Genomic DNA, 16529 nt, shown 5'->3' on the forward strand with positions numbered 1-16529 from the left:
AAAAACATGAATCAGTGTATGTCACATTAACACAGCTTTTATGCCCAACCCTTGAGTTCCCTTTAACCACATACAAGCTATTTTTTATTTCAACAAGCCCAATCATCCTCAAGGTAGTCATATCCTGGATAGATCATTTTAGAGCATGAAAAATTAATTTGTAATGCATAGACTTGGTTACTTTGTGAAGTGAAATCAAATTGTACTTAAAATCTGGCACATATAGCACATTATGCAAGATTAGTGAACTAGAAAGTATAACAATCCATGTGACTCTTTCAAAGGTGGTAGATCCATTTGGTAGGCCAATAATAATGGGCCTTATTGAGTGCTAAGTGGAGAACTCACTCAGGTTAGGACACACATAGTAAGTGGCACTAGTGACCAAGACCCGGAAAGAGGTGTTACATGAGATTTCTTGATTTTCTTGGGATTTATCATCATGATCCTCAACTACTGCCAAGATGCTTAATGGTTTGATGGTGTGGTTAATTTCATTTGTCGCAATATATTCCTTCAGCATAGATGCCATTTATGCATATTGTGTTGCTCCAAACTTGTAGTTCTTTGTCCCCTTGACTTGTGGTTCCAATGCTTGGTTGTTGATACCTTGTGGTCTAGAATCTCTAGTGACAAAAAATTTTGTCACAATGTTGGTTGCCTTAAAGGTTCTTGCTGTCAATTAGGTGGAAAGTCATGCTTGAAGTAGCATGTTTCCATTGTGTGCCTTTCTCTACCATAGTAGGTCCAAACCTTTCTACTACTTGCCTTTGAAAATATGTCTGATCCTCTTCCCTTTCCTTGTGTCATGCTACCTCTTGGCAGGTTATTTCTTGATTTCCAAGACTGTACTGAATCACTTGAATTGCCTTGACTTCTTAAATTTGCAATATTGAATAGTCTTTGAGTTGATTCTATTTGAATCTTTTTGTCTTTCTTATTGAAGAACTAGTGAGAAAACCTTATTTATTGATGGAAAGGGTTCCATCAAGAAGATTTGTGACCTTGTTGTGCTAAGATCATCATTGAGTCCCTTCAGGAATCACATCACATATTTATTCTCTCGATATGCCCTCATTTTATCAAGAACCTCACACATATACCTTGTCTCACATACACAATGCGACAATGGCCTAGACACTATGGTCATAATTTATGTGCCAAAGCATGTGTGCCACAGTCAGAGTCTTGTGCAATGGTTCATGCTGATGTGTTGATGGTGATGCATTGTCTTGGCCAGATTCTACTTTCCTCGGTCATGAACTATAATTTCTCGGTTAGGAATGATTTTCCCTCGGTCATGTTGTATTTTTCCTCGATGAGGAATGATTTTGGCTCGGTCAATTTGCACTTTGGCTCGGTCATGTTGCACAATCTAATCATTCAGAGGTAGCTTCAATATTAAGTTTGAGTGAAAATTTATTTACCTCTTTTTTTTGTCTTTCATTTTTCCTCACAAGCAAGATGTAGAAATTTAGAATAGTAAAGATTGGTCAAACTCAAATATATGGGTCAGTCCAACAATTTATTATACACGCATAAGTTGTTACAAATAATAACTAACTAGATAAATATAAATTATAGATAAATTCAAAAACAATTCAAAAAATTTAATAGTAGAAAAGATAATGTTATATTAATCCAAATATATTTAAAATGTCCCCTCAAGTTAAAGCTTAGTAACCTTTAAAATTGTAACAAATAATTTCTTTCAAAATAAAAATAATCAAACTAATTATAAGGTTTCACAATATTATCATAAATGTGTTGCAATTAAGAACTCTTTTGGTATAAGTACCATGAAATGATCGTTAGCTGGAAAGAGAAATCACCAGTATAATCACCATCAGAATAATCGTCGATGTGAAAGGAAATCACCACTAGCATAATTTGTCACTGGGAGGGGGAAACCATCGGAATGAATTTCGGTAAAAAGAGAACCTACTGATATAATCACCACTAGAACGATCATCGATGGGAAAAGAAGTTAAAGTTATTGCACATATAATTCATCACTTAGAGCATGTTGGTATTTTGTTAGAGGAGAAACCAATATATACAAAAGTATTTTGTATTTGAGCATGTTGTATTTTGTTAGATTCTTCATTCCTTTACTGATTGCTTAGAATCCAAGCTTCCATGGATTCTCTTCATGTTTTGTTAGCTGAGGAAGATGATCCTCCTTTTGGGCATTTTTTTTTTTTGGCCTTCAATGTTGCTAAGCCCATTTTCCTTTAGTAGTTAGTTTTGTTAGTTTTTTATTTCCTATATTAGTTAGTCAGTTAACATAAGTTAGTTAGATAGTTTCTCTTTTTAGTTTCCTCTGTATAAGATTTTCTTCATTCATTGTAATTGATTCAATCTTTATCAATCAATAAAGAAGTATCAGTATGTTTTCAGCTTCTTCTTCTTCTTGATTTCAATCCATGAATGCTTTCAAACTAACATGATATTAGATCTTCTAGAGCTATGATCACCAACCTCTTCCTCCTAATCTCTTCATCTACAATTCTCGACCCCCTTCTTATTTTATTCCCTTATTATTCACGGAAATGGCAAGTTTATTGAATCACGATTACAATGCAAACTCATACTTCCTTCACTCTAGTGAAAATCCAGCCTTGATTCTTGTTATCCCGCTCTTGAATGACAAAAATTACCATTCATGGGCAATAGCTTTTAAACTAGTACTCCAATCTAAGAACAAGATCAAGTCCATCGATGGAACCCTATTAGAAGCAACAACAAAAGATCCATTTTTTGATCAATGGAATGGGTGCAACACTATGGTACTTTCCTGGATCCAACACTCAAAAGAAGATTCCATCATGAAATCATTTCTTTGGATAGATTCAACAACTGATGTATGGAAGGACTTGCATGACAAATACTCTCGAAGAGATATATTTGACATTGTTGAGCTTCAAAAAGAATTTTATCATTTGAAATAGGGTAATAATCTCTCTATATCTGAATTCTTTGCCCAACTTAAAACCATATGGGAGGAAATAGAGAATTTTAGGCCAATTAAGAATTGTAAATGCTGTAAATGTATAACACCATGCTCATGTGGTATGATTCAATCTGTGAAAGGCTATAGGGAAAAAGATTATGTTAAAATTTCTAAAGGGTTCAAATGAGCAGTATGCTCATGTTCATTCACAAATAATGTTGATTGAACCTTTGCCAAACATTAGCATAGCATTCTCTATGCTTATGAAGCAAGAGATACAATTAGATAGTGTTATCCCCTGAAACCTTGAATAAGAAGGAAGAATCCTAACAGTAAACTCTAAATCATATTTTCAATCACAAAGAACCAATTCTGGAAGCAATTCCAAATTTAGGGGGAGAGGGGGTTACAATAATAGAGGAAGAGGTGGTAGATCTAATAAAAGAAACCAAAGAAATAATTTTTTTGTGAAAGATCAAACCACACCATTGGAACATACTTTCTTAAGCATGGATACCCTCGTAGATATCAAATTGGTCAATTCAACAAAAGGGCCAACTATGCACCCTCTTTTCCTTTGGACCAGATTGAAAATTCCACTACATACTCACAAATGCAAAGCAGTGACGAGATGTTTGGACCAGATTGAACACAAGTACATCAGCTTCTTTACTAGGTAATATCTGCTCTTAGTGGCTCCTAGATACTTTAGCCACACACCACATTTATTTCACTATGACAAGCTTTAACTCTACCAAGTCAATAGCATATATGCTCATCACCTTGCCTAATGATGATAAGGTGTCCACATTCATCTCTGAGATTGTTAATATGAGCAAGAACATTACCTTAATTGATGTGTTATTTGTTCCACAATTCTATGTAAATATAATTTCTGTTAATAAATTGATCCAAGGTCGTGACTATCATTTGATATTTTCTCATAAATAATGTCTTATTTTGCATAATAATACCAAGAAGATGATTAGTTCAGGTAGGCTCCAAGAAGGCTTATTTGTTCTAAGCAGCCAACAAACAATGCATTTTGTCCCAAGTTCCTTTATTTTTCATAGTTCTGTTAGCAATTTCCATAATAAAGCCTTATGACACTTGAGACTTGGCCACATTTCTGAACATGTGTTGGTTTTACTTAGCAAACAATTTTCCTTTATAAAAAGCAGTAGTAATGATTCTCTAATACCTTGTGATATTTGTCATCTTGCTAAGAAAAATAAATACCCATTATTAATAGCAAGATCAAAAGCAGCACAAACTTCCAAGTTTTGCATGCTAACATTTGGGGACCTTATGCTATCTCATCCTTATTTTGCCATAAGTTCTTCCTTACATTAGTAGATGACCACACTATGTTTACCTGGATTATTATGATGAACATCATAGCAGAGACAAGAAAGTATTTAATACAATTTGTTCTTACATTGAGACACAATTTGACTCTGAGCTTAAGATTCTAAGAAGTGATAATGGAGCAGAGTTCTTGGTTAATGATTTCCTCGCCTACAAGGGAATTATACACCAAAGAACTTGTGTGGGAACTCCACAACAAAATGGGATTGTGGAGAGAAAACATCAACATATGTTGAATGTTGCAAGATCCCTCTTTTTTCAATCCAATTTGCCCTCAAAGTTCTAGAATATCAGCATACAACATGATGTTCACATAATTAATAGACTACATTCCCCTCTTCTGAAAAATAGAAACCTTACCAACTCCTATACCATAAGCTTCCCTCGATTGAAAACCTTAAAGTTTTTGGATGTCTAGCCTACTTCAGCACTTTACAATCTCGTAGAACTAAATTCCAGCCTCAAACAAGAAAGACTGTCTTCCCAGGCTTTAAAGAAAACACTAATGGATACATTCTCTATGATCGTACTTCCCACAACTTATCTATATCTAGGAATGCTTATTTTTATAAACATGTTTTCCTCTTCTCTTTTACAGACTCTAATGACAACATTGTAATACGCAAGGTCCTTCCTATATCTAACCTAACTTTATTTCCGATTGGACTACCTCACCACCTCATATACCAAATTATGAGACTAGCACTTCTTCAAACATCTCTATACTAGACACTGCTCTCATTTCTCCCACTGCTACAAGACATTTCCTTAGAACAAAAAGACCCTCTTCTTACCTAAGAGACTATCACTGCAATCTTGTTTCCTCCATTAATCAATCAGCTCCCACCAACATTCCTTATCCCTTATCTTCTGTCTTAAACTATAATAGATGGTCCACCAATTCCAAATACTTTTGTTTTAATGTTTCTATAAACAAAGATCCTACATCTTATACCCAAGCCTCTAAGATTCCATGTTGTCAAAGTGCTATGCAACAAGAGCTTCAAGCTCTCAATTTAAAAAACACATGGTCTTTGGTTCCCCTCCATGCCAATACATCCACCACAGGCTATGAATGGGTCTATAAAACTAAGTATAATGTTGATGGCATCCTGGAAATACATAAAGTCAGACTTGTAGCCAAGCGCTATGCACAAAGAAAATGGATAGGTTATTTTGAAATATTCTCCCATGGTGTGAAGATCACAACAGTTAGATTAATCTTGCCTTAGCTGCTACAAAATCATGGATCTTAGAACAATTAGACATAAATAATGTCTTCCTTCATGGTGATCTACATCAAACAGTTTACATAAAAACCCCACCTGACCTTTCCCTCTCTGACCTTTTTCTTGTATGCAAGTTACATAAATCTCTCTATGGCCTTAAGCAGACTAGTAGAGAACGGCATACTTGACACATCTTACAAAATCAAGGATTTAGGATCCCTAAGATATTTTTTAGCCCTTGAAATTTCTAGATCCACATCTAGTATTCATCTCAACCAAAGAAAGTATACTATTTCTCTACTAGAGGACACTGGTTGTTTGGATGTCAAACCAATCAAAACTCCTTTTGACCCTTCTCTCAAACTTCAACTTGATCAAGGGTCTCCCTACCATGACCCATCTTCCTATAGAAGACTTGTAGGGAGACTTATTTACCTAACCATTTCTAGGCCTGATATATTTTATGATGTTCAACAACTAAGCCTTTATATGACAAATCCTATGGAGACTCACTATAAAGCAGCTTTAAGGGTGCTTCATTATCTTAAAACCTCTCATGTTGATGGCCTAATTTTTTCCCTCTAATTCTACTTTTAAACTAATTGCCTTTGTAGATTCTGATTGGGCCCCTTGCTTAGATACAAGGAAATCCATTACTAGATTTTGCATCTTCTTTGGCTCCTCCATTATTTCTTCTTTAATGGTTGCACTATCTGTTCAAGACCTTCACCTTCCTCTACAATAACCCACCATTGTTTTTTGCAATAACCAATCCACCATCTACTTAGCATATAATCTTGTCTTCTATAAACGCACTAAACAAATTGAAATCAACTGCCATGTGGTAAGAGAGGAAATTCATAGTGGATTAGTCCATCTTTCAATTTCTTCTTCAAAGCAACTAGTTCATGCCTTCACGAATCTACTATATCCTAAACCATTCCATTTGTTTGTTACCAAGTTGGGACTTTATGATTTACACACTCCAACTTGATGGAGGGGTGTTAGATTCTTCATTCCTTTAGTGGTTTCTTGGAATTCAAGCTTCGATAGATTCTCTTCACGTTTTGTTAGTTGAGGAAGATGATCCTCCTTTTGGGCTTTTTCTTTTGTTTTTCTTTTATTTGTTTTTGGGCTTCATTGTTGCTAAGCTCATTTTCCTTTAGTGGTTAGTTTTGTTAGTTTATGTTTTCCTCTTTTAGTTAGTCGGTTAGCATAGGTTAGTTAGATAGCTTCTCTTTTTGATTTCTTAGCTTCTTCATTGTAATTGATTCAATCTTTCTCGATCAATAAAGAAGTATCAATATGTCTTCTTCTTGCTTTCAATCCATGAATGCTTTCAAACTAACATATTTGTTTATTTGGATGATTTTTGCATGAAATTTGGAATCATCAGGTTGAAGAAGAAAATGAATACTAACAATAAAGTGACGAAAAAATGAGATGACTAAACAGAGTTCCAAATTTCCGACGTCTCAGCAATGGAATGATAACCGGACATGTCACGAATGATGAAGTTGCTCTGATACCATGTAAAAAGTTTATAATGGTAAAGAGTTGTCAAACTCGAATATGAGTTAGTCTAACAATTTATTATATAAGCATATGTTGTTACAGATGATAAAATGATAAACTCAAATAATAACTAACTAGATAAATATAAATTATAGATAAATTCAAATAAAGTAAAACTAATCTTAAGATAATATATATCAATCCAAATAATTTAAGTTAGAGTGAAAAACTATTTATCTCATTTTGTTGTTGTCTTTTATTGTTTTCCTCACAAGCAAGATAGTAAGAGTTACCTTCAAGCAGAAAAAGTACTACTTTACATACTTCACTTATACATATATTATATTTATATAGTATTTTACTACATAGTCAACATCACTCCAATTTTTTAACACTTTTAGAGGTGATGTGTAACAAAGCTTGTGTTCCAAACATTATTTTCCTGCCAACCTAGGCTTAAAATCCCAGGCTGTAAAAGAAACACCATGTGAGTTGACCTTCAAACATTATTGTTCCAAAACTTGCTCCATGACCTGCAACTACTATTGTCAGCAGATTTTGACTTCTACTCCCTTGTCATTAATTTCATGTCCCTTGGAACTGCGGGCAGAGCCATTGGTTTCTCCCCTACTTCTTAGTCATAAATTATTCATCAACTCTTTCACCTAAATACAGATGAGGAACCAACTTAGTTGAATCCATTAACTACTAGTTATCAACACAATCCATATAATACACTTTTAACCATTCAACTCAACCATCCTAATTTCTATGACAAATTTTCCACCCTGGTATAGTAAATAACAGTTAGTACAACTTTATGGATCAAGTATTTGTTGTCTCAAACTATGTCCTAAATCATGTCTCACCTAATGAAAATAGGTCATGTTAATTAAAAAATTAAACATTCATATTTTTCTGTTTTTGCTTCATTTCCATTTGTGCGAGACGGAATTTGGGACATGATTTACAACATCAGATTATGGTTCACTAATGTATAGACACAACTACCTCTTGTTATTCTGGTGTAACAGTTGAAAGTGCTTTAATTAAACCCTCACCTGCAACTTCATATGCTTCCTTCTATTTCTATACCCTACTATATGTCCCCTACTGACTCATCTACTGCTTCTCCTTCACTTCTAGATTGAAATGGCTCTTTCTTCATACTACCATTTCATCTTCACAGTCATAGCATTCCTCATTTCAAGCCTGGTGTTTTTCTTTCTCACACAGAAAATCAAATCCAAAAAGCTTAATCTTCCTCCAGGACCACCAGGTTGGCCTTTTGTTGGAAACCTTTTCCAATTTGCAAAATCTGGCAAAGCTTTCTATGAATATGTCAATGATAACAGGCAAAAATATGGCCCAATATTTTCCCTAAAGTTTGGGTCAAGAACAATGATCATCATCAGTAATGAGAAGCTGATCCATGAGGCATTGATTGAAAAGGGTGCAACTTTTGCAAGCAGGCCTAGGGAGACCCCAACAAGGGTTATCTTCAGTGAAAACAAGTTCACTGTGAATGCTTCTACATATGGCCCAGTTTGGAGATCACTGAGGAAAAACATGGTGCAGAACATGCTGAGCTCAACCAGCCTCAAAGAGTTTCGTGCCGTGAGACGCAATGCGATGAACATACTCATCAATAGGCTGAAGAATGAAGCAGAAGAGAACAATGGAGTTGTTTGGGTGCTAAAAGATGCAAGGTTTGCTGTGTTTTGCATACTTGTGTTTATGTGTTTTGGTCTTGAAATGGATGAGGAAACATTGGAGAAAATGGATAAGATGATGAAACTTGTTCTTGTCACTGTGGATCCAAGAATTGATGACTATTTACCAATTCTAAGTCCATTTTTCTCAAAGCAGAAGAAAAGAGCTTTGGAGGTTAGAAAAGAGCAAATTGAGTTCATAGTTCCTTTCATTGAGCAAAGAAGAAGAGCAATTCAAAACCCATGTTCAGATCACACTGCCACATCTTTTTCATACTTAGACACACTCTTTGATCTCAAAGTTGAAGGAAGAAAATCAGCACCATCAAATGCTGAATTGGTCACCCTTTGTTCTGAGTTCCTCAATGGTGGAACAGACACAACAGCTACTGCAGTTGAATGGGGCATAGCACAACTCATCACGAACCCTGACATTCAGACAAAACTGTTTGATGAAATTAAGGAAACTGTTGGAGACAGAACAGTTGATGAAAAAGATGTTGAGAAAATGCCATATTTGCATGCTGTGGTTAAGGAATTGTTAAGGAAGCATCCTCCTACATATTTCTCACTCACACATGCTGTGACTGAACCAACCACTCTGGCTGGTTATAACATACCAACTGATGCTAATGTGGAGGTTTTCTTGCCACCAATTGGGAAGGACCCTGAGATATGGTCTAACCCGGAGAAATTCGACCCGGATCGATTCATAACGGGCGGCGAGGATGCTGATATGACCGGAGTGACCGGAGTTAAGATGATGCCATTTGGGATAGGGAGAAGGATTTGTCCTGGCTTGGGTATGGCCACTCTGCATGTTCATCTTATGCTGGCTAGGATGGTGCAAGAGTTTGAATGGAGAGCTTATCCTGATGGTAAAAGAATTGATTTTACTGGGAAGTATGAATTTACTGTGGTAATGAAGGAACCTCTAAGAGCAACAATCAAGCCAAGATCAGCAACAAAAAGAGTGTAGTTATTGTTCAACGGTTATGAAATTGATCTAGTTTTCTGGTGTTTTTTATATGGTATTTCTATAGTAAAAATGTATGGTTTTATACAAGTGAAATTTGAATCCAAATGTAATGGCCTAATTAATTGGACTTTATTGTTAATGATATTTGTTTCAGACTTTAATGGATATATCATATAATGGGTATGTCTTGGATCTTCAAGTTTTCTCTTATATTTGTAAGAAGTTACAAAACTTGTGTTGAAACAATTATGACTTAAACCCATTTTTCCTATACCATGAATAACCATCTTATGGAAACGTTTGGGATACTTGGATCTGTTGATGATGATCCTTGGACGAGGAATCAGTACATTCGTACCACTTGGTGTTTTAAATTGTGGACTAAGACAACCACATTACTATGTAATTGCATCTATGTCAAAAATATATTTTTACTCTCAAAATAATTCATACTACAACAGTTGCAATTCGCATCGCAACGACCATAATAACCGCAATCATAACAATTACAACTACAATTTAAAACATTGGTACCAACCAATCTAAAAGGATGTTATTTGTACACAAGCATACTGATTGATTTGATTTGGTGCATGTGGAGTTTATAATATCAGAAATTATACATTATTCTATAATTATTTATAATTATAATATCAGAAGTTATTTATACATTATTTATACATTATAATATCAGAAATTATTTATACATTATTTTATGAAGTTTGATTGATTTGGTGCATGTGGATAGGATTTTCATAGGACAGAGAACCCACCTTATGGAAAGTTCAATGAATCCCACCAATAAGTAATTAATTTCTTAGCAAATCCAAGCAAGATTAATTTCTATTTTCATGAATATCATTTCTACCATTAATATCACTGCAGCCATATTTGACACTATTCACCCGGTCAACTACTCTTACTAAATTTCATTTTTGAAAAATGTTACATTAGAATCATGTTGTTATTGTTATTAGTGAAATAGATCTTGTAGTAGGTTTAATTGGTTTAAGTGATTAAATTATTTGATTAGATCAGATAATTTTATATATAATTAATAATTATATATAAATGTAGTTTTTATATAATTAGTAATCATGTATAATTATATTGAAATAACATATTTCAATCTTTTTTCGATTGAAGTAAAATAAAATATGAGTTTAAAATTTATGCATTAACGTTGTAAAGTTTTTTACACTATTAGCATATCACTCACCATTGATTTATATTACTTTTATTTGAGAGTCAATGGTGGTTAACAAATCAATGGTAGATAATTTGCTGACAATATAAAAACACTTACATTATCATTGCATACATATTAAATCCAGAAAATATTATAGTAGTATTTTTTTAAAATTATGTGAACCGTTCGATTAACTTTATGAGTTATTGCAGTTTAATTAGGTTCAACATGGTCAGACCTGGACTTCTCAAGTTCAAAGCGGTCTAACCCTTCATTCAGTTAAGACTGCAAATTAGAATTGTTTTCAAGTTCGTTCAATGGTCAAATCGGTCAAACCGCCATGTCGAATCATGTTCTCATAAGATTGGTTATTACTAATTCTACCCTCTTAGTTATACGGGTAATAAATTGAACAGATGACACTTTGTTCTTTTTTGGTACAAGTGCAACATTATATGATGCTCTTTTCACTTTCCAATTGCCTTAATCTCAACATATGAAACAATGCATATTAGGAATGGAATACAGAAATAATTTCAATCTTCAGCATACTAGAATAAACCAAGCATAACATTTTTCTTTCCTTCAATTATTATATGTCTCTTTTATTTGTAGAAGTAGAACTGATTTGCATAGAAATTATTGTCAATGGTGACACTTATCTGTCAATAAATGTTGGGCACAGAAACAAGCTTTTTCCCATGAATGCGTGGGCCACTTGTACCTGCACCATGAATGAGGAGTGGTCATGACTATCTTAACTAAATCTAGCTGGAGAAATTTTGCCAACCATTTAAGGATATCAAAATACTATTCACTCACACTCTAAAGATTTATTCATTCACCATTCATTTGTATTATTTTTATTTAAAAGTTAATAATAATTAAAAATGAATAGTGCATAATATTTATACTACTTATAAAGGGAAAACCCAAAATAACCACCACCATGGTGTAATTTGTGGTTCTCCCTATTTTGCCTTCACTATATTTTAATTTTTACAAAAAAAATCATATATAACCTAATGTTCCTCTCCACCTAATATATGCTCATATTATTTTGTTAATTATTTTTTATTCTTACATTATGACTATAAGTTTTTAATGTAGAACATTACATCAATCAAATAAATTCAACTGTATGTTACAAATATTAACACAAAATATTATGTTTGACATTTATGACATACAAACTATACATTATAAATGATAGGAAAGCGAGTTGATAGGCACTATAGTGGCTGTCAACACGCTAGTAATATAATGTAAAAATTCTTATACTATCAGTGTATATATGTATATATATTTCTTTCAAAATATATGTGCTAATATATAGAGTAGGTTTAAAATTTCTCATAATCACATGAATCTAACATTATTTCATGGTCGGTCTTAAAATATATGGGCCCTGTGCTGCTAACAAAATGTGGACCGTTAATTTATCAAAACAATATTGATAATTTTCATGAGGAATGGGAAATTATTACTTAATATCAAAGATTGAACAAAATATCAAATTATAAACTTTAAATTTTAATAATCCTTAAAGTTTTAACAATATTGTCTATGTTATCGTATTTACCAATGGAAACTTAAAATAGAACCATTATGTTATTTATTTATAAAAATAGACATATTAATAAAATAAAATAGGAAACCAAAGATATTCATTAAAATTAACTTTTTTAAAATGGACTTTTATCATCATGGGCCCTAGGCACACCTACAACACATGCCCAGGGTCTGACTTAATTACTTTTAGACATGTTTTAGGAGAATGTAACATTATTTATAAGTACTTTACTCTTATTTAAGTGTCTTAATATCGTTCCTATTGTGAATGTGACATATTAAAAATTTTATTTATTCATAATATCTCTGACTATTCTTGCATGTGTTAGAACACCTGCTTTCAGGATTCTTGGAATGTGACAAGGGGATAATTTCTCCCCTTAGCTCTTTTTATTTGCATGGAAAATCTATCACATTGTATTATTGAATAAGTGAACTAAGGTAGAGTGACAAATCATACTCCTTACCATGTCCTTAAGAGTCCGGTTTCGTCTTTCAGACACACCATTCATGCTAGGCGATCCTGGCATGGTGTACTGTGGGACTATACCACATTCCTCTAGGTATTTGGCAAAAGGCCCTGGACGTTGTTCACCTGAACCGTCATATCTACCGTAGTATTCACCACCACGGTCAGATCTGACGCACTTAATCCTTTTGCCAAGTTGATTTTCAACCTCAGCCTTAAAAGTTTTGAACACGTCCACCGATTGGGACTTTTCATGAATTAGAAAAATGTATGCATAACGAGAATAATCGTCTATGAATGATATGAAATATCGTTGACCATTCCAGGAAGCCGTAGGGAATGGCCCACAGATATCCGTATGTATCAATTCTAAGACGTCCGAAGCTCTATATGCACCATATTTCGATTGTTTGGTTTGTTTTCCTTTTATGCATTTAACACAAACATTAAGGTTTGTGAAGTCAATGGAATCCAAAATCCCATCTGACACAAGACGCTCAATTCTCTTTTGAGAAATGTGACCTAGGCGCTTGTGCCATAATGCACCTGAATTATTATTTTCAATCTTACGCTTAGTACCACGTGATTCCACATTCAGGGTTTCGCTATAATCAGTTATGATATTAAGCATATAAAGGTTGTCATTCAACATAAGTGAACCAGTTCCAATAACATTTGAATTTAAAGACAATTGAACCGAATTGTTTCCAAATGAACAACAATAACCAAATTTGTCCAAATATGAAACAGAAATCAAATTCCGTCTAAAAGACGGTACAACAAAAGTGTCTTTCAAATCCAAATAGAAACCAGTACATAATAACAACCTAAAATGCCCTATAGCTTCCACTTCTACCGATTTCCCATCGCCAACATATATGTATCTTTCAACATGATTAGGCTTTCGGTAGCTCAGGCAACCCTGCATTGAAACACTGATGTTAGAAGTTGAACCGGAGTCTAACCACCAGGTGTTTCCAGGTACTGAAGTTAAATTGACCTCAGAACAAACCAAAGCAAGAAATGTACCTTTCTTAGCACGCCAGGCGTGATACTTTACACATTTCTTCTTTTGATGTCCAGTTGCTTTGCAAAAGAAACAGACATCATCCTGCTTCTGTTTCTTTTGCACTGAACCCTTAGCAGCTTCATTCTTGGGCTCTGAAGTGATTTTCCTTTTGCCCTTGTCTTTAGAGGTAGTAACATAATGGGCACTTTCAGTCCTCTCTCGCTTCAATCTTTCCTCTTCTTGCACACAAAATGAAATGAGCTCATTAAGAGTCCATTTCTCCCTTTGACAGTTATAAGAAATCTTAAACTGACTGAATTGTGCAGGAAGAGACAGTAAGACCAAATGAATGAGCAAGTCTTCCGACATGTCAAGCTTAAGGGCCTTAAGTTTTGAAACGATGTTGGACATTCCCATAATGTATTCCCTTATGTTTCCCTTGCCTTGATACCTCATGGAAATCAAGTTCTGTAACAGAGTACTTGTTTCCGCCTTATCGCTCTTTGCAAAGCGCTTTTCAATCTCAGCAAGGAAATCTTTGGCACTATTTATCTCATCCGAGATAGTACCCCTAAAGACTTCTGGAATGCCACGCTTAATGATCATCAGACTCATGCGATTAGAGCGATCCCACTTCTCATAATCCTTCCTCTCTTCAGAGGAACTAGATTCCAAAGGAGAAGGAGGTTGCTCTACCCTTAGTGCATAGTCCAGATCCATGCAGCCAAGAACAATTTCCATGTTCTCTTTCCAATCCTTAAAATTTTCACCATTAAGGACCGGAACCGAATTCAAATTTGCAGATATAGAAGCAATTGATGTAGCTGATTGAAACAAAAGACAAAATATTAAAATATGCTCACAACCCAAAATTATCATTGTGCTCAAAACAATGGTATGTCCAAATCAAGATACCTAGTGCACCATCAATATCAAGTCTTTGGACAGTGATATCAACTGCAAGTGATACTCTTGTTGTAATGATCAAACATTCATAATAAGACATGTCAACTGACGAATCCCTCTTTGGATTGATTCATCAGTCACACGTATAAAACTTTAGAATTATGACATGTTTATCATCACAGGTGTATATGGTATTCGGCCAAATATTAACTTTCCTTTGGGCCAGCTAATACCCGCATGAATGACCATACACACTTCCATCCATTATTCCTCATGAGTTATATCCATGAAAGAGGTCACTTTGGCGACATTTCACTTCATTTGGCTCACTTGAAATAACAGACAACCTTAATGGACAACCAAACAACAATTAAACCAATACACAAAGATACTGAAATCCCAAAAATAATATAAATAAAAATAAAAAATAAAAAATTTTCTCTCGCTCGGGCGAGCAAAATCTCGCTTGAGCCCTATTTAAGGCGATTTGCCTCTGTTTCCTCTCGCTTGAGCGAGAGCACTGCAGCAGAACATGAAAAATGCGATTTCTGCATCGCGATTCTTCGAAAAATAACCAAAATTTTCAACAACAAACAGCAGAGAACAACATTCAATCATTTCAAATTGTTTTATTTCACATTGAAAAGCATAAGTATCTTCATAATCGATTCATAACAGAAACAAAACACCAAAACCCTAAATCAAACCAGATTTGGGAAAGAACATGAAAACCTAATTTCATCCATAAATCAATTTGGGGTGGCTCTGATACCACTTGTTGGAGAAATTCCTTCTCCATCCGAAATCCATAGAGTGAATGCGGAAGTCCTTATGACCATGGCTTTGTTCCCACAACCAAATGTGTATGCCCATACATACACCCAAATGGAACATCCATGGTCCAGACCGAAGAAACCCCAAATGAGTTCATGGTGAAGAAGAAGAACATACCTTGTTGAGACATTTCCGGGATCTCGAAGGTATGAGGGTGCGATGATCTTCCAGATGATAGAGCGCCTTACGGTTTTCCTTTAGTTCTCTCTAGAGGGGAATGAGAGAATACCTTAGTTTCTGAAAAGTGTTCCTTAGGGAGAGAATGCCTTAGCTCTTGGTTATGAGGAGAAACCTCATCCTTATACCTAATGAGCCTTATGGATGGGTGGATAGTGTTATCCTATCCTGGATAACACTATTCTCATCCTACCTTATTCTCCTTAACCTTAACACCTGAAAACCTGTTGCTCTACAAATGGGGACCATAACCCATAAAAGTAACCCCGTAGTGGTTACTACTTTAGTTGCAATAATTCTGATTCAGTCCCTTCATCAAATCAGAAATTGCCTGAAGGTATCTACACTTATTATTATTTCATGACACATATGCCCTTAGCCACCAAATTAATTACTTAAGATCATTTTATATTTTGGCTAATTACATAATGGCCATAACACAATTATAGAATTATATTTGTGACCCATAAATTGTCAGAAATTCCAACAATAGAAAGCCAAGATGCATGAAAAGGGAAAGACAAACATGATCAGGTACTTTTGCAAAAAAATTAACATCAACATGACACAATTTTTTTTAAGGCATGGGACAATATTTTTAATGACAAAGGTAGATG

The 16529-nt window shown here is 34.5% G+C and overlaps 1 protein-coding gene across 1 annotated transcript; it reads left to right on the forward strand.

Moving 5' to 3' along the window:
* Nucleotides 1-8106: 8106 nt before the first annotated feature.
* Nucleotides 8107-9918, forward strand: LOC109342056 (cytochrome P450 77A3-like). The gene is made up of 2 exons (XM_019580037.1): nucleotides 8107-9752; nucleotides 9845-9918. The coding sequence occupies exons 1-2, from the start codon at nucleotides 8218-8220 to the stop codon at nucleotides 9852-9854; spliced, it is 1545 nt and encodes a 514-aa protein (XP_019435582.1). The 5' UTR covers nucleotides 8107-8217; the 3' UTR covers nucleotides 9855-9918.
* Nucleotides 9919-16529: the final 6611 nt, after the last annotated feature.

Source organism: Lupinus angustifolius, unplaced genomic scaffold, assembly GCF_001865875.1.
Source record: "Lupinus angustifolius cultivar Tanjil unplaced genomic scaffold, LupAngTanjil_v1.0 Scaffold_162_1, whole genome shotgun sequence".
Classification (NCBI taxonomy): Eukaryota; Viridiplantae; Streptophyta; class Magnoliopsida; order Fabales; family Fabaceae; genus Lupinus; species Lupinus angustifolius.